Genomic DNA, 20,046 nt, shown 5'->3' with positions numbered 1-20,046 from the left:
GAAGGTCTGTCTGCCATCAAAAGATATTCCCGTCCGTTCTGCCTGCCACAAGCTTGCCCCTAGATTAATTTGCCCTTTTACTATCATCCGTGTCGTGACCCCGTCTGCCATCAGACTTTGCCTCCCACCTCCCCTACGCCTCATCCATCCAGTCTTTCATGTCTCTTAGGTTAAGCCTAGCTTATGTCTAGAGTCACTCCCCTGCTCAAAAAACCTACTCTTGTCCCCTCTGCTCTGAACAACTACCGGCCTGTCTCTCTTTTTCCCTTTCCCTTTCCCTTTCCTGGCGCCTTCAATGTAGTCAACCATGAGATTCTGCTCTCATTGCTGACTGGGATGGGTGTCACGGGATCGGCACTCTCATGGTTTTCTTCCTATCTCTCTGGTCATTCCTACCAGGGGCTCAGTCTCTGACCCACACCCCCTACAAACTGGGGTCCTGCCAGGCACAGTTCTTAGATCTCTCCTCTTCTCTCTATACACCATGTCTCTTGGTTCTGTTATCTCTTCCCATGGCTTTTCTTACCATTCTTATGCCAATGACACTCAACTCTTTCTTTCCGTCCCTCCCAATACCCAGCTCACCACACTGATGTCTGCCTACTTGGCTGATATCTCTGCATGGATGACTTCCCACCACGTGAAGCTTAATCTTGGCAAGACTGAGCCTACATCCCTGCTAAGTCCTCTGAAGATTGAAAGGGCTTGCTAGGTAAGTTGTGAAGTGGCTGGTTGTTTGCTGGTTGAGCAGTTCAGAGAGATCTGGTTAGAATCTATGTTTTGATTCACTGGCACTACATGGCAGCAATGTTCCCGTTTGAATGTTTAGCATTTACAGTGGCCGACTGCTTTATGTCGCTGGAGCATTGGTGTTAGGGGGATGAATTTGCTTTCATTGCGCAGATGAAATTACCCGCTACAAGCCGTTTCAGAACATGGAGTGCATTATTACATATTTAGGTGTATGTACCAAGGTGTTGCTTTTTGAACAATGTCATTTGTGATTGACATAATAATGTAACAATGTAATTTATTCCTCTTCTAACATTTCACTATGTTTGTTAATTATATTTTACATCACAGTGGTGAACAGCTTCATCATTCGCAAAAGCTGGCTCTGTCAGGTTTATGGTTGTGCTTCTGTTTCATTTCGTTCTAGCCTTGTGTTTTCTGTCATCCGTTCTGTTCTCTTTAGTTCCTTGAACTTTCTGTTAGGCGGCACAGATGGTGCAGTGGGTAGCACTGCTGCCTCACAGCAAGGGGGTCCTTGGTTTGAATCCCGGTCAGCCAGGGCCTCTCTGTGTGGAGTTTGCATGTTCTCCCCATGTTCGCGTGGGTTTCCTCCGGATACTCCGGTTTCCTCCCACAGTCCAAAGACATGCAGGTTAGGCTGATTGGAGAGTCTAAATTGCCCATAGGTATGAGTGTGTGCGTGAATGGTGTGTGTGCCCTGCGATGGGCTGGTATTCCTTTCTTTCGCCCAATCTATGCTGGGATAGGCTCCAGCCCCCTGTGACCCTGTTCAGGATAAGCGGGTTAAGATAATGGATGAATGGATGGATGGATGGAACTTTCTGTTAATGAACTCTGCCTGGCTCTGGACTCTCCTTTTGGATCACAATTTTTGTACTTGTAACCTGTTTTGGACTGGCCATCTGGTGTTTTGAACCCTGCCTATTATTTGGATTACGCTCTGTCTGCCCCTTTATCTACCATCGCTATTAAATCTGCTTCTTGTTATCCTTGAGTCTGCGCATGGTTCCCCCAGCCCATATTTCTGACAGACTCTGGAGAAACAGCACACTCCCTTGACCTAGAAGACGTTCAGAGAGGTCCTCTGCGCCAGCTAATGTGGGCGTGGATGGCAGCAGGAGGTGGCAACAGTGTTGTTCTTGTGATGTCCAGTGTGGCAGACTGCATTCAAGCCATAGGAGGTTGTTACAACACATTTCCTTCTTACAGGTTGATATTATAGTGCCATTGTTTTTTGTGAATACTTATTGTGATGTGTAATAGTATTTGCTAACAGAGCTCTGGTGGAAAAAATGCTTTTTACTGGACAACATTTTTTTTCTTCTTGTTTGGGTAGGTTTTTGACATTGCTTGACCCTATTTCTTTTTTTAAATATAGTAATTCTCTCTTGGAAATGATCAAAACAACAAAAAATTTACCGCAATGCACATTTTCTCCATTTGGATAGATTTGGAGACACTGCTTGCATTTTTCTTCACAGATCTTTAGTAGTATCACCGGCAGATGTTGCACACTTGTAGTCAAGGAGTTTATAATTCAGAAATTGTATAGGTTTACCCCCTACCTGTTTCTGATTCTCAGTATTTCATTGCAAAATAAAGGAGATACGTTTTTTGTAGCACTTTGTTTTGTATTTGTAGCACTTAATTTTGTTTATTTTCATAATTAGGTATAAATAAAGTTGGTATTGTAAATAGTACAAGTGTCTTTCTTCATTTAAGCCATTTCTCCAGTCTCTGTGATTCTCATCTCTCAAGTTGAAAGTAGAACACTGCAAAAATGGGTGAGGGTTGCCAGATTTGCCACCTGCACAGACAGGTTAAAAGTGTAAATAACAAGAATCACCACCAGAAAAAAGCGAAATTGACAAAAATGTTCTGCCTTACCCCTAGCTAAAATGATGTCCATGTCCACAGAATCGAGGCCGCGTCCTCCATCCTTATAATTAACTTAGATAACTTTGTAAACTTAATAAAATTAATAAAAGAGCTAAAGTTAGCTCTGTACCATAGCTTGTTTGAAGCACATGGCTGTGTGTTTACAACAGGTCAAGTCTTCCCTGTCGGCAGTCATTTATGTTTGCAGCACTACCTTTTCAAATTGTAACAGAAAAAGTTTTAATATGTTCGCTAACAATTGCAATTTTGAAAGAGTAGGCTTCATGGACCACAGAGTACCAGATCGATTTTGTGGACAAACTGCTGGCACTACTGAAATGGCATGGGCACACTGAACTTCCATGTAGTGCCCGTACTCTTCAGCGCATCCAATGGAAAGTCAATGTTGAGAACGTCTGGCATGGACTATGGTTCTTTTCCATTGGAAAAAAAGTTGCAGGAGACACTACCGAGTTATCCGGGAGAGTTAACTGAAAACCTTTGCGCACATGACCTCTCTTTCAACATCGCCTGCCTCTGTTCAAGAGTTTAAGGAAATGCATGTGGCTGGTCCTCTGTGCAATTCACCCTGACCCTGTCACAGTGCTCCCCTTTAACGGCAGGTGTAACACGACCTACAGACCTGAGTTTCTTGGAGGACACTGTGAGGGACTTGGGTCACATGGGGGGGTGATATGGCTCAGGCAGTAAGAGCAGTCGTCTGGCAGAGGGTTGCCGGTTCGATCCCCCGCCCGGGCTGTGTCGAACTGTCCCTGAGCAAGACACCCAACTCCCAGATGTGCCTTGCATGGCAGCCAATCACTGTCGGTGTGTGAGTGTGTGTATGAATGGGTGAATGAGAAGCATCAATTGTACAGCGCTTTGGATAAAGGCGCTGTATAAAAATGTCAACCATTCTTGAGGATGGCATGTCTTTCAAAGGAAGAGTTATTGCTATAAAGCGAAGGAGTTTTGTGTGTGATGGTCCAGGATGGGCCTTTGTCAAGAACACCAAGCTGTTCTCTGGATACTATGGCTGCGAAAGATGCGACCAAATGGGTGTGTGGCTTACAAATGTCATGTACCAAGACACAAATAACCTAACTTTTCAGACAGATTACACTTTCCAACACAAGACGCAACCCAAACAACACCATGGAGACACACCCCCGGTCAGCTTACCAATAGACATGGTACAGTCTTTCCCCAAAGACTACATGCATTAAGTCTGGGTGTGATGAAGAGGCTGCTCACAACCTGGACAAGATGAGAAAGGGGTGTGAGGATTTCAGCCAACCAACCACCTTCGCACGGAAGTCAAGAGGACTGCAATTCTGTCAATTTCTCCTGTAAACAGGGAAACTTGTTTGAAAGGGGGTTCTTTGGGATGACATGGACAAAGAAAAAGCACTGTGCCATGTATACCGTAAACCTGTCCCTCTCTTCATGGAGCTATGCAGTTCATTTTTAATTGGAGTATATACATGTGACAGAAGGCACATATCCATGGAATTAATTCCATTAAAATGCCATGAAAATAGAGAGAGTACACACAAGGATCTTTATGGAAATGTTGCACCACCTATAATTTAAATGCCCCAAGACTAGGGCTGAAAGATATTGGAAAAGTGAGGACTGAGCAGAGGAGAGTGTGAACCATGGCAGTGAAAAGGGAGACTGGTGGGTGCAGCACTCAGATCTAGGGGCATGTAGGAGCAGATGGTGGCAGGTGTTGTGTTTTGACAACCATGGCGGGTATATTTTTCTTGTAATAAATGGTATAAACATCCAGTTAAGAGGAAAAAGTTGTTCAAACAAATACAGAGAATGCAATGTTCAACAGCATTGATTCAAGAGACCCTAGCCAAAAAATATACAAAGATACAACAGACAATTTTCATGGAAAATGTCCTTGCTGTGAGTGAAAGTGTTACTATGCACATGTAACCTACATGCAAAGATTTCCACAACACAATGAGATAATCAGCAAGAATATTTCTTAAAATGTATAGATAGCCATACAGTCTACCACAAAGAGGGGAGAAAAAACTCCAAAAAGCCTTTTTTTTTAAATCTCATCAACCTCAAATAAAATAATTGTCTTGAAGGATGATTTCATCATCATCATCCTTCCTTATGGTCTGTGCCACTGGTTGGCAGTGATGCAAACTCTGTGTTCAGTTGTCCGTGTTTCTCTCGCTCATGCAATTCTTCCTCTGTAAAAAGAGTGTGACAGTGCTCATTTAATAAGGATTTTATGCCTGAGGTGGAAAATATGTTTTCTTGGAGTTTGCTTTTGAAAATTGCAAAGTAGAAATGGCACCCGTTTTGTAGAATGACTCAGATATGGATGGGTTGTTTCTCCTGAATAATTGTCCTACTGGACCCAATGGAAAAATAATTCAGGAGAAACAATCCTTGAAGTGATCCATCCATATTACATTATTGGCATTTGGCAGACGCTCTTATCCAGAGCAACGTACAACAAAGTGCATACCCATAACCAGGGATAAGTTCGCTGAAATACCCTAGAGGTAAGTACAATTTCAACTGCTACCTGTACAACAAAGATAAGGACAAGGGCCTTTTTTTTGAACAAACAAATAAACAAACAACAAAGCAAAAGTGACCAAACTTAACTATCCAAACACTGCTTACCTAGCCAACTAAAAATACCGATACACAAAGTAAATCACAGAAAGACAACAATTAAGGTTCACAGGGAGGTAGGGAGGGACGGGGAGAGGTGCTGCTTGAAGAGGTGCATCTTCAGTTTGCGCTTGAAGGTGGGGAGAGATTCTACAGTTCTGACCTCAATGGGTTCATTCCACCAATGTGGCGCCAGAACAGACAGTAGTCGTGAGCGTGAGGTGGAGGATCGGAGAGGGGGAGGTGCCAAGCGGCCTGTGGAGGCTGAACGAAGAGGTCTGGCAGGGGTGTAGGGTCTGATGATTTTTTGGAGGTAAGCTGGGGAAGACCCCTTAACTGCTTGGAAGGCTAGCACCAATGTTTTGAATTTGATGCGAGCCATGACAGGCAGCCAGTGGAGGGAAGTAAGCAGTGGGGTGACGTGTGAGTATTTGGAAAGGTTGAAGACCAGAGGAGCTGCTGCATTCTGGATAAGTTGGAGGGGTCTGATGGCGGACGCTGGGAGGCCAGCCAAGAGGGAATTGCAGTAGTCCAGGTGGGACAGAACCATCGCTTGGACCAGGAGCTGGGTGGAGTAGGGGGTGAGAAAGGGACGTATTCTCCGTATGTTGTATAGGAAGAACCTGCATGACCGGGTCACTGCCGCAATGTTCTCAGAGAGGGACAGTCTGCTGTCCATCACCACGCCAAGGTTCCTTGCACTGGGTGATGGTGTGAGTGTGGTATCCCCAAGGGAAATGGAGAGATCCAGATGGGGAGAGGTATTAGCAGGGATGGATATCATTTCAGTCTTACCTGGGTTGAGCTTTAGATGGTGGTTGTCCACCCAGCTCTGGATGTCACTCAGGCAAGCAGAGATACGGGCTGAAACCTGTGTATCAGATGGTGGGAATGAGATGAAGAGTTGGGTATTGTCCGCATAGCAGTGGTAGGATAGCCCATGTGCAGTGATCACAGGGCCAAAGGAACGAGTGTAAAGAGAAAAAAGAAGCGGGCCTAGGACTGAGCCCTGGGGAACTCCTGTGGCAACGGGCCGAGGTGTTGATACCATACCAGCCCAGGCAACCTGGAAAGAGCGATCAGAGAGGTAGGACTCAATCCAGTCCAGGGCTGTGCCACAGATGCCTGTTGCTGACAGGGCGGACAGGAGGATGGAGTGATCCACAGTGTCGAAGGCAGCAGAGAGATCTAGAAGAATGAGAGTGATTCACTGACGGAGAGGAGCACAGTCTCTGTCGAGTGGCCCGATCTGAAGCCAGACTGATGGGGGTCTAGCAGGTTGTTGTTAGAAAAGAAAGAAGAAAGTTGAGTAGAAGCGGCTCGTTCTATGGTTTTAGAAAGAAAAGGAAGAAGAGAAGAAGGCAGCAGTTCTGGATGATGGAGGGATCCAGAGTAGGCTTTTTTAGCAGCGGAATGATGTGGGCCCTCTTGGAGGATGCAGGGAGGAGTTGACAAGGGAGGTGACAAATGGGAGAATGTCAGGTGTGATAGTCTGGAGAAGAGAAGAGGGGATAGGGTCAAGGACACAGGTTGTAAGCTCATGGGGGCGGGGGGGGCATAGAGAACAAGGGAAATGTTAATGTTACGTTATTTATATATAATTTATTGAAAATAGTACTGTGGTTATGGAATCACAACACATGCAATCCAACCAAATGCATTTTGCGAGTCATGATCACGTCTATCTCTATCAGATGCTTCCAATGGAGGGATGAAGGATGAAACTGATGTAGGAGTAGATACCATGCATTTTTAAATATGGTGGGTGGTCTTCTTTTAAATATGAAAATTCTACAGGTCTTAGATGTGATTATGAACACCAGTATCTACCAAGATATTTAAATTACAAAAGAATGACGCCCCCCCCATAAGCAAGATTTCCATTTTCATTATAAAATTTACTTATGTGTACTTGTATAAGCAGGTAATCATACAATATAATGAAATATTAAGTGTTTATAGCCAAGATTATACAGTCTAAAGCATTTTAATCATGAAAAAATGGTTTAAGCAGGTGGTTTTAATGTTGTGGCTGATCGGTGTAAAATATCAATAAGTGTCGCTTGCTAAATATAATTTGAAGCAATGTGTCAATTTATTCGTTGATCACAAATGTCTGCTTAATGTTAAAACCAGCAGTTATGATCCTTGACAAACGAAACGAGACACCCACAATAATAATGATAAAATGCAACGTTATCAAACGATGACCGTCCCAGCTTTTATTTTGACCTAAAGTATCACGTGTTCTTCTCAGAGTTGTTGCTGACTTCACTGAGCTCTCTGCTGAAACGAAACAGATCACGTGAAAAGAGGCCTGGTTTGTCATCGGCCACGTGATTTTCTGAAAACGATACAAGCCCCGAAGCGGGACTTCAGGGAAAACTGACGTACGTGCTTGACACACGCCTCAGAGCCTCGTTTTCATTCGTAATATCACTAGCATACTAGTCGCTCGATGTATCCTTGCTGAAGAAGGTCAGCTCCAAGCGGGCTTGCTCTGGTGTTCCAAGAAGACGTGACAGGGAATTACAATTTCCCTTTTAATTTGGATTGATTTAGGATTATACAGCGACAGGCCGGCATCATGCTCAGACGGATATTGCAGCGGGTAAGGTTTAACAGCAGCATGGTGTCTCTTCTGTTTGTGTGCGCGCGAGTGACTCGCTCTTTGAATAATCGAGGCTTTCCTTACCCATCTCTGTACTGGCAGGCCGGACCAGAAATAGGCCTGTTTACCGTCCGATCAATCTCGCCTTTCAAATAATTGATGGATTATGTCAATCAAATGGTTTACTTTTGGAGTGTCGTATGCCTACGAGTAGCTATAGCCTTTACAATACAGCCTGACAACTAGCCGTTGAGTGAAGCTCATTCGGTTACCTTGCTAGCACAGAGGGGACACTGACTTTGTCTGTCAGTGCTAGGTAGCTAGCTATATCAGTTGACGTATTTGCTTTTCTTTGGGTAGCTAGCTAATGTTGCGTTACATTAACAGTCAGAGGTCGGAATTTCCCAGTTGAAATGTCCAACTTCCTACCTCTAAATAACTGTTAATGTGGCTGTCCGCATTCCACACTGACCAAAGGGCAGAATATACCACTCGTTAAATGTGCGTCCGTCCAGCTACTTTGATAGCTAATCTGAAGTCAGTAAATGGTATATTTCCGAATGTTCCCACATGGTTATTATTTATTTTATTTTATTTTTATACATTTTCCCAAATAAGTTTTGTTCAGAGAACTACTTTCATAGATAATTTTCCCCAACCAGCTAACTAATAAACGTGAACATATTTTGACATCAATTTACTTCCATTTTAATGTCATGCAGGAAAAATGCTTTACATTGCCTTTTACTATTTACGAAGTGAGCATCCATGGTTGCTGCCATTGTTGTGTGACGTCAGATGACTGCTTCTCGTGAAGTTGGGGTAGATTGGTTTGCCCCGAGTTCACAAGTAGGAATTCCGACTTTGAGTGACGTTTTATTGCACTTTTCTAGTAGGACCAGGAGGTCGGAAAAGTAATTCAGTTGTCTAGAATACAGCACAAGTTGTTTACATTTCAGGGTTCAGTCTTTTGCTGTGTTCAATCGTATCGGAATTACCGAAATGACACAAGCAAGTCACGTGAATGCAGCAAGAAATGGACATGAATGGCTTGCATGACCACTTTAGCAACTGTTCAAGTTAACAAAATTATAATGTCATTTTATATTTGCACCAGTTCGCCACACACTGTTTATAATTAATTGTAGGTCTACTACCTATAACATTTGGTTTGGTGTGGCTGTGAAGGTGATGTTAGCAAGAAATTGAGGGAGCTACCGTCAACTAGCTGACAAACTGCAACAGATAGGCTAGATGTTTACCAGTGGCAGTAATTTAGGCTAGATATCGGATCAATCATAACTTCATCCTATTATTTCTCCATTGTGTGTCCATGCTCATACATGCCGACACGCAACTGTTTTGGGACCCAGTTAAATCCAGCCAAACCAATGTGCAACACGTTCTTTCGACAACCACGAAACGTAAACATATTTTCAGCCGTAAGTTATATACAAATATGCGACATATTGGTAACACTATTGAATAGAAACAACCGATTATTATCCTCTGGTAGTTCTTTTTTCCCGTTACTTTCGGATTTTTTTTTTTCCTGTGCAGGCAAAGACGTGGGACAGCGCCCGGCGATAGCATTACTAGCCGCTAAGGGGACGTACTATTGGATGTGTACGAAACTGCTCCGTGAAGCGGAGACTTCTGGGTTAGCATTTATCAAAATAAAAGTGCGTAAATACAATTATGAACCGTAATATTGTTGTTTTTCTTTTAAAAATTAATACAGTTGGATACAAGTGTGATGTAATTACAGAGATTGAGATTGTACACTCATTTCTATGAAACCTGTTTGCCAGCACTTATTGCTGCATTTCATGTGTGGCCAAAGCATGCATTGTTATACACTGTCAGTTCACAACCAGCTTATCATACATGATTACTGCAATAATTGAAAATGATTGCCATATGAAAGTTATTTTGGTAATAATTTGTAGTTTGAGTAATCCGCTATGCAAATTAGCTGCTAGTGAACTCTAAGTCTATAGCAATGCATGCCTGGGCCACACTAGAAACACAGCAACAATTGCTGTGAACATGATTTCACAAAAAAAGACTGTACAATGTTATGAAACTGTGACTTTATTAACGCTCCTCCGGCAAAATGTAGATTTGCTGCACCATTACTTTGATCAGCAGAGACGCATGCCTTAATTACATAACGCCACTTCCTCGTCAGTCCACACAAAGCTATCGCTTTTCGCTCGTGCTTTCGCCATGTTTTTTGTGTTGGTTTGCATATGCTGTAGAAGACAGCATGCGCAGGCGCGTGGTGTTATTCTGTGGAGTTGCAAAGCTACACCGCCACCCACTGGCCTGACATGTATACTACAGCATTTCAAATATTTTTGCGTAACTGTGTAAACTGTGTAACTGTGTATTTGAGGTCATCCTGTAGAAGCGCCTTTCAAGAAAACAACAGTGGCACTCCTATACTCACAGTAAAAGTGAGGAAATCTTTTTTTGTTTTTTATTTTTGTCATCTTATATTTTAAAAATGATCACATACCTAATGCATAAATTGTATTGATGCTATTCCTTTGTCGATTAAACTTTGACCCCTTTAAGGATTAGAAACAATACTGGTGTTAGGAAAATTTGCTTTGAAACAAAGAAGCCTCATAATCACTGTGTACTAATTAATCATTTCAAATTGGAATTCCAAGCGTGTTACAGTCGTGTGCAAAAATTTGGGCACTCCTGATCAAAAAGCCTTTTGCAATTATCTTATTGAACAGGCGCGAACCTGACCTCTAAATAGTACAAAGTTAAATATGCCACATTTCTTCATGTATTAAAGCAAGATTTCCTTTTATTTCTATTTTTTACAGTTCCAAAATATATTTTTTAAAAAAGGAAAAAGGCCCTGTGCAAAAGTTTGGGAACCCTGTCAGTTAGTATTTTGTAACTCCTCCTTGGACGGCTATAACAAGCTTGAAAAACGCTTCCTGCAGCCAGCTAAGAGTCTTTCTATTCTCGCTGTTGGAATTTTTCCCCATTCTTCCTGGCAAAACATATTCAAGTCTGGGGACTGTAGTGGCCCTTCCAAAACCTTCATCCGTCTTCCCTGGAGGTACTTCATGGTTGATTTTTAGGTATCATTTGGATCATTGTCCTGCTGGAATAACCGACTTCAATGTCTTAAACTTCAATGTCTGGACTGACCTTCAAACATTCTTCCTTCCACTCACACAATATTTCTTGTGCCCTCAACGGCCACACAACCCAAAAATATAATGGATCCTCCTCCATGCTTAACAGTTGGCAAATGTGTTTTTCTCTACAAAGGCTTCACCAGAAATGAACATTTCTCAAAACATAGCTTCTTTGATGGTGGCCAAAAAGTTCAGTTTTGGTTTCATCAGTCCAAGGCACATTGCACCAAAAGCCTTCCAGCTTCTCAGTGTTTTCTTTTGCAAATGCTAGACACTTAATTTTGTGTTGAGGTCGTAGGGAAGGCTTCTTTCTAACAACAGCCATGTGGGACTTTATTGTTTGAAGTACTTTGTATTGTTGTACTGTGAACAGCAAGACCTGTGTCTGCTACTTTATTTCTGAAAAATTGTTTTTTGATAGAGCTTTCACAGTTGATGTGTGGGTTCTTCTGAGCATTTTTCACAAGGTCTCGGGTCACTCTCTGAAAATGTTCTTCGTCTTCTACATGTTACCTTGACTTCAACTGTTCCATTCATCTTCCATTTTATTTTATTTCTGATTTTCCCCTTTTTCTCCCAATTTGGTTGCCAGTTGTTCCCTATTTATACCAATTACCCATGTTATCTGGATACACTGCTGGCATATGATCAGGTCCCCTGGCAGCACGAATGGATTTTACGATCTGGAGAGCGACACGCCTTCTCCAAGCCGCAACATCTCCAACTGCGACTTTGACTCCAGAGGTGATCGGGGCACTGTTTTTGTATGTGGTGAGCCTCCCCCTGCCGATTCCTCTCCCCTCCTTCAGAGTGGCATGCCAATTATGCCACTCCATGTGAGCCGGGCAAACTCAGCCGTTGGCAGAACCGAGAATCGAATCCGGTCCTGGTTTGTGCAACTGCAACAAAGTGAACTGTGCATCTTCCTTTTTCTGATAATGTTTCTGTCTGTGGAAATAGGTTTTTAAACCTTGAAGATTTTTGTAGCTTTCTCTTTCTTGGTGGATATGCACCATCTTCATACTGACATCCTTGGACAACTGTTGAGATAAACCCATGGTTGTTGCCACCAGAGAGAACAGCCACTGCAATTGGTTACTTTAAAAGGCATGGAGTTACTTCAGAATAAAAAGTTCAGCCCTGGCTCATTGAAGCCCTTTCAAGTAAATCACCTGGGTCTTAGTAATCATCATTTTATTACATTACATTACATTAATGGCATTTGGCAGATGCTCTTATCCAGAGCAAAGTACAACAAAGTGCAAAGTGCATACCCATAACCAGGGATAAGTGTGCTGAAAGACCCTAGAGGGAAGTACAATTTCAACTGCTACCTGCACAACAAAGATAAGGACCAGGGCCTATTTGATTTATTAGTTTTTAAAATTTTAAAATTTTATTTAATCTTTTTTATTTTTTATAAAAAATAAAAAATAGTACCGCAACACGCAAATGTATGAACAAACCCCTTAAACTAGCCAAACACTGCTTACCTAGTCAAACTAAAACATCCTGATACACAAGTAAATCACAGAAAGACAACAAAAATCTGATGATTTTTTGGAGGTAAACTGGGGCAGATCCCTTAACTGCTTGGAAGGCTAGCACCAATGTTTTGAATTTGATGCGAGCCATGACAGGCAGTCAGTGGAGGGAAGTAAGCAGGGGGGTGACGTGAGTGTTTGGGAAGGTTGAAGACCAGATGAGCTGCTGCATTCTGGATAAGTTGGAGGGGTCTGATGGCGGACACTAGGAGGCCAGTCAAGAGGGAATTGCAGTAGTCCAGGCGGGACAAAACCATTGCTTGGACCAGGAGCTGGGTGGAGTAGGGGGTGAGAAAGGGGCGGATTCTCCGTATGTTGTATAGGAAGAACCTGCATGACTGAGTCACCACCGCAATTTTCATCACCACGCCGAGGTTCCTTGCACAGGGTGTGGTATCCCCTAGGGAAATGGAGAGATCCAGATGGGGAGAGGTAATGGCAGGGATGAATATCATTTTAGTCTTTAGTCTTTAGTTTTAGATGGTGGTTGTCATTCCAGCTCTGGTTTGTCACTCAGGCAAGCAGAGATACAGGAATGAGATGAAGAGTTTGGTATCGTCTGCATAGCAGTGGTAGGATAGACCATGTGCAGTGATAATATGGCCAAGAGAACGAGTGTAAAGAGAAAAAAGCGGGCCTAGGACTGAGACCTGGATAACTCCTGTGGCAAGGGGCCGAGGTTTCGATACTGAATGATTCTTGGCTGACTGTAAGCAGGTGTAAATTCTTGATACTAGCTTTCTATCGAGGTTGTGTTTATATGCCTCAATAAATATATTTACCAAAGTAGGCATAGCGTCTACCTCATGTTTGATATTCCTGTCAAAATAATGCCGGAACTGCAAAAAAAGAAAAAAAAGAGAATTTTTTTTCTTCCACATTGTAGGTATCTGTAAGTTGCTGGAAACTATCTATCCCTTCACTCGTAGAAATGAGGCAATATGATGTTATACCCCTGAAATTCCACTCCATTTTGTAAATCTTCCATCTAACTGCAGGTCTAAATTCTCTGTCGTAGGCAATCCATCTGAATATTTTCCTTTTTTTTCATTTTTGCATTTTAATTTTAATTAATTAATTTTATTTTTATACTCCGGGTTTCTGCATACCACGTTTCCAGGGGGACAATAGTTTAAATTACTTAAGTGTGTCTGTTTAAGGATTCTATCTCCGAGTATAGATTATAGAGGTATCTCAAGTTGACTTTGTTCCAGATCTTTCCATTTAGCATGATATTCTTTATTACACCAACAGACAAAGTGCCTTAACTGTTACAGCCTTATAGTAATCTTCTGATGATGATGATCTCTACTGCTTTGGTGTTTGGGTAGCTGTGGAGCATTCTTGGTAAAACATTCATTTTTATTATCTCTATTCGATTGTATATATCCAATGGTAGTAGAGATCATCTTTTAAAGTCTTTTAGTAATTGGTATTAGGGGTGTGACAAATCATCAGTTTTAGTAACCATCGGTTACAAGCGGTTAACCAATACTGCTTATTACCGCTAGAGGATTGCTGGATTACTGAGAAATTTAATTGAATTGAACTTTATTTTGGGCCATCTAAATCGTTAAATGCCAGCATTGTAAGTCAGATAACAGTCAGTCAGCCTGACTGCCAAATTACATATTTACATTTACATTGAAATTATGCAGTGTAACCTCACAGTTGCAGTAATCTGTAGTTTAATCCCTGTAGTTTATGCCCAGGCAATGCTGGTCGATCGTGTGTCTTTTTTAAAAATGCATTGATTAAAATGATAATTCTTCATGTTTTGATCCCTCTTCTCTATGGCTTCTGCCTGATAGACTTGATTGGCATGAAATCTGTGTATATGCTGCTGTTGGACACGCAATATTTGCCTGATATAACACCGGGTCTATTTTACTAGAGATGACTGGCCTAATGATTTTTACTTTTACTTCATGCCAATGCAGGTCTCTATACAATTTCATATATTCATGTAACGGTATACTTACATTTTATATGCCAATGCATTTTATATGGCGTGGCACAATCGTGGTGGTGAGGCTAACGTGTCCATTTTTCACTGAAAGCAGGGAATTTTTGCTTTCAATTACCAATGGATAAATAGCCTAATGATAATGTATTGCTTTGTTTATTTTTATGTCGATACCTGTAGTGTCAACGAATTTGCTCGTCAACGAATAAATATGGATGAAGAAGCGCCATAGAATAAGCCATAAGTGAACTAACAGCTACAGATTTAAAACACACAGACATTATTTGACACCTATAGTACTGTAGCATTCAATTCCATCCGGTGTTTGCATTCTTAACCCTCTGAAATGGCAGCAGATTTCTTGCTTGTACAACTGTAGCTTGTGGATTGAATCTAAACAGTGTATTGTAATATTTTGTGCAACATTTGGGCAATGATGTATTGCTTTGTTCATTTTTATGTGGATACAGCATAGTGGAAAGCTACCTTCAGTTTGTAACTCGGATCTTCTGTGAACCTTAAGAAACCACATAACATTACAATAAGCCATAAGTTAACAGCTTCTGAAATTATTTGATAACTGTAATATTGTAGCATTCAATTCCCTATGGTGTTTGCATTTTAAACCCCTTGAAATGGCCAGATTGCTTGCTTGAACTACTGAAGCTAGTCGATGGCTAGTTTAGAACTGCAATAATACGCCTGGTGATGAACGTGCATTTATTTTAAACTGAGCTGACAATTTCACCTTCAGGAAAAAAATAATAATTTTGTAACCAGTTACAAATCAGTTTTGGTTAACCGGTTAACCGTTTAACCGTTCACACCCCTAATTGGGATATAATTATTTTCAGAAATATCAAATAGGTCTCTTGTAATTTGGATCCCAAGATATTTAATAGAAGAAGTGTTCCATTTCAAACCCATTTGAATGTTACTGAACAACCATAGGATGACATCAAGTGACCTACAAAAAGAATGGCAAATGGCAGCTGGGGTGAAGTGCACGGTGAGGACGGTTCGAAACGGGTTCCTTGGGGCAGGGCTGAAGTCGTACAAAGCTAGAAAAAAGCTGTAGAGGCCTGGAGTTATCTTCTCTGATGAGATCAATTTTCAGCTTTGCCCAACACCTGGTCACCTAATGGTTGAAGGAGACCTGGAGAGGCCTACAAGCCACAGATCCTCACACCCCCTGTGGTTTAGTTGCGCGGTCCGCACTCTTTGGTTGAGAATATAGGCCTAGTTCTTTATAGTTTTCAAAAAACTGTTGTATCTCTTCTAGTTTGTTGCATATCTTATTAGTTCTCGGCTGTCTGATTTTGTAAATATTCCTTTCTGACTGCTGTTTCCTTATCCTCTATGCTAGAAGTTTCTTTGCTTTTTGTCCATTCTCATTGAACCTTTGTTGTTTGATATTTTTCAGTTTCATATCCAATTGATCATCATATTTTATTTCTTTTCAATCTTATCCTATTAATTATATTTGGATCATTATATTCATTATATTTCGTTTCATTTTTAAGTTTTTTAGTGTAGCTTTCCGTTGTTCTTTTTTCTTTCTTTTTTGCCTTGAGTTGACCCCTAATTACCCCCCCCCCCCCCCACAAAGTATTAGGAGATTCTTCTCCATTATTGTAAATATTCATTACATTCACTTTAAAGAATATATTCTTTAAAGTGTGGATCATTTAGACATGTAGTGTTAAGTCTCCAAATTGTTTGTTTGGGTTTACTATCCAAATCTAAAGTTAGGTATACTCCTGAGACGTAAGAGATATCTCTAACTCCTATCTCACAATCTTTAATTCTCTCTGAATCAGGCATAAAGAAATAATCAATTCTTGAGTGGACTCTGTGCTGAGGAGAAGAATGTACATTGCTTTTCTAATGGATGGAAATCCCTCCATATCTCTGTCAAGCCAAATTCTTTCATCATTTTTCTCATTAGTGTGGCTTCTTGACTACTTTGTTTCGTAGAATTAGTGGAATCAAACCTTGGTTCTCCCACAAATCAGGACACCTGAGGCTTCCGTAGCAATCATATTAAGTATTTTTTAAATAACTTATTTACCCTGTCCAGGTGGTCTACGTATATTAACTAATGTAACTTACTTTTGGTCGATAAACCCTTTCACCAGTACATATCACCCTTCTATATCAGTAATTTCAGAGCAGAACAGGAAATTTAGTTAATTTGATATGAACTTTGCGACCCCTCTTTTGTGACCCTATTTATAAGAATAGGAATATGATTTAAATCCATATTTTTCATGTTCTGAGCATGAGAGGTGAGTCTCCTGCCAAGAAAATGATTTGTTGCTTTTCTCACAAACACAGATGTAGTAGTATAAACGTACTTAACAAATCGACCATTTTTGAAGTTTGTGGTGTGACGCCTAGTTGAGAGGGGAAAGCCACCTTTTTACTCAGGGCTCCCTCTAGTGTGCAAAGTATTACTTAACTCGATGCGCAGGAAATAACTTTCTACTCCCAGATTTACCCTCTTATCATACTATAAAAGTATTTATACTCTGTTTGATAAGAAAATAATCTAAAACAAATTATGCCATAGCATTATTATTTTTAAACATTCTGTAACATACTGACCCTCTAACATAAGCAATGCTGGAATTGAAAAATAATAATGTTCTTTACCAAAGGGTCTTACCAGAGTCTTTCACACTTTCTGGCATTTAAAGTTTCTAATGAAGTCAGGTGGTTTGGACAGATTTTCTTTGGAATCCTCTTAATTTGTCCCGAATCCTCTCCCGATGTGAATCCCTGCGTCTACATGATGTCGCTTCAAGTGTTTCCCAGGGTGTTTTCTTTAATTTTTCGGTTGAGGCAGAACCACTGGTTTCTTTGTCTGGTCATAGTTTCCACATACATCGGCTACTTTAAAGATGACAGACAGTGTCGCAAACATTGATATTCACATGAGGAAAATTAACATTAACTAAGATGGGCACTCCATGGTTAACATCAGCTTAACTCTTGTTTGTGACGGGGTTAAGTTGTAGTAGTGTAAGTGGATGTGTATACTTACAAAGCTACATTTCTTTCAAACTGATGGGCAATGTTTTAAAACTGTGTTATTTTAATGATATCTCCAGACTGTGCTCATAGTGATCACTAAACACATTTGCTATTTGCTATTGGCCTATAAGATTTGGTTTGCAAGCCCATTCATTAAACCTTTTTGTCATTTAATTAGCTTGTGCCAAGAAATCTGGATCCCATTCGCAGGTCCAGTGGAGACACTGGAATTGACCAAATTGGATTTTGTTTTTCGAGTGAGCTTGGCGAAAGCTGTATGCCCTTAATAATGTGTTGCAACCTTTGTTTTTTCAGAACATTTGCTTGCTTTTCCTTTTATTTGTACAAAGCAGGATGCTGTGTGGGGATAGGTTGTCACAGTGTGAAAAGGACAGTATTGCCAGATCTAGGCTATGATGATAATAATGATCAATTTTGCTGTTTTCATGCAGTGTGAGTGCAATTATCGGCGTCCTAGTTGCATTTAACCTATGTGTTTTTGTATCTTAGAATTTTAGTAGTTAGAGATGGTTTTACAATGCATTTTGTCAATTATATAGTTTTGTTGTTCAATTCAGAAGTCCCGTGGCTTCATATGCACACACACTGTAAACACACCCCTATTTCACCACACCACTTCAATGTGAATGATTTACCAGCCGTCAGAAGTCCTCTTGCAGTCAGAGCTGTAGTACTGTAGGTGAGAATGAGAGGAATTAAATGCTATACATCATTGATACTGTCTTCGATATAAAACAATAAGGAGAGCAATTGTTAATGTACTGGAGTCACAGAGTGATGAAGGGACATAAAAAGTTTGACAGAGTGGAAAAATAAAAAATAATAAAGTAAATTCACCAGTGAATTTATGTTTTAACTGTGACCTGTTCACATTTACTATAAATGTATGTTCTCCGTTTTATTTACTTTAAGGATGTCAGCCAAAATGGCCCTATACTGTATAAAAGGCAATTCTTATGGATGTGACATTTGGACTTAAAATGACAAACAAAATCCCTCAGACGAATGAAACATTCTTGCATGATAAAAAATATTGATGCATATTTTCGTAGCACCCACTTGGCTGAGGGGAAAATGTTAAGCCAGAAAAAATGTGTTATGGATGCGACTCAAAAAGACAGGTATTTTTGGGAGACTACACACTTTGTAAAAACTAGACATTAAAATTAGACATTATACATTAGAATTTTAAGGTCTAATGCAGAAAGTTCGATATCCATGTAATGCAGGAGGCTTGGCTGAACATAGATGGCAATTCAGAAAATATTTCTTCTTGATTTTTATGAGGAGATTACCAGCGTTACGGATGTGACGCCATTGCATTGTGGATGTGACATGTCTGAAATTCACATTGTGTGATGTGTTGCCAATGTTTTCAAGATGGCCACCAAATAGCATTGATTTAATTGGTAATGGTAATGGGACTAATCAATCAATTTAAGCATTTTACTGTCTGCATTTGATCAGATTTTAAAATGGTCACAATGGACTGTTTAGGATATAATATGTTTAAATGGGAAGGAAGTAAGTTTATTTTGTAATTTTTTCATGCTCAGGTTGACATTACTGTGGAATTACCCATAAATGGCCTGCTTTACTGCACTTAAAAAACAAACAAACTTGTATTTAGCTGTTATGTCTATTCATGTGTACTGTAAACATTTATTTTTTCTAATTTCGATAATTACAAGATGAGTAGCCTAGATGACCTATGCCAACTAGATGACCTATGCCAAGCTATGAGAGCCAAGTCTTTTGCTGACTAACCAGTCTAGTGTTTACTCAGAATGAGAAAATTCTGGAATGGTGTCAAGTAAAACCACACATTGATTCTTGTAGCCTCGATGTATTCTGGCTCGTTCACAACATTATTTTGTGATTGAACTGCCTTGCTTTTACCCAGTATGCTTTATGCTGTAATTAAGACAATTTTTGCTTTATTAATCAATTGTTATTGACCTGAACTGAACGGGGCGGTCTGTAGCGTAGTGGTTAAGGTAATGATGACTGGGACACCCAAGGTCGGTGGTTTAATCCCGGTGTAGCCACAATAAGATCTGCACAGCCGTTGGGCCCTTGAGCAAGGCCCTTAACCCTGCATTGCTCCAGGGGAGGATTGTCTCCTGCTTAGTCTAATCAACTGTACGTCGCTCGGATAAGAGCGTCTGCCAAATGCCAATAATGTAATGTAACTACAAGTTTTACTTTACCAAATTCCTACATATTAGAATAAACTCCAAAATAAATGAAATATTAGAAGTGAAAGCCAAATCTAAGGTTTGTGATAAAAAAAAAAAAAAAAAAAAAAAAAATCCAGCCTGGCTTTAATGTGACCAGGAGGGGTGTAACGGTAGCTGTAGATTTGGTTTTGACTTCACGGTTTGATACACGTTTGGTACAGCAGGGAAAAAAAATTGTAAA

The 20,046-nt window shown here is 40.6% G+C and overlaps 1 protein-coding gene across 8 annotated transcripts in view; it reads left to right on the top strand.

The window, feature by feature from the left end:
* The first annotated feature begins 7,622 nt into the window (after positions 1 to 7,622).
* The window catches only part of eea1 (early endosome antigen 1), a 155,471-nt gene continuing 143,047 nt past the window's right edge, over positions 7,623 to 20,046 (top strand). For all 8 annotated transcript variants that reach the window (XR_009709458.1, XM_061253299.1, XM_061253296.1 and 5 more), the window contains exon 1: positions 7,623 to 7,891. Coding sequence is in view for 7 of the 8 variants with exons in the window: in XM_061253299.1 (XP_061109283.1) it covers positions 7,868 to 7,891 (24 nt within the window). In the remaining variant the exon portion in view is untranslated. The remainder of the gene's footprint in view (positions 7,892 to 20,046) is intronic.

The sequence above is a fragment of the Conger conger genome, chromosome 8 (assembly GCF_963514075.1).
Source record: "Conger conger chromosome 8, fConCon1.1, whole genome shotgun sequence".
In the NCBI taxonomy this organism is placed as follows: Eukaryota; Metazoa; Chordata; class Actinopteri; order Anguilliformes; family Congridae; genus Conger; species Conger conger.
The sequence above is the reverse complement of the archived record's forward strand: the minus strand, read 5'-3'. Positions and strand labels throughout refer to the sequence as shown.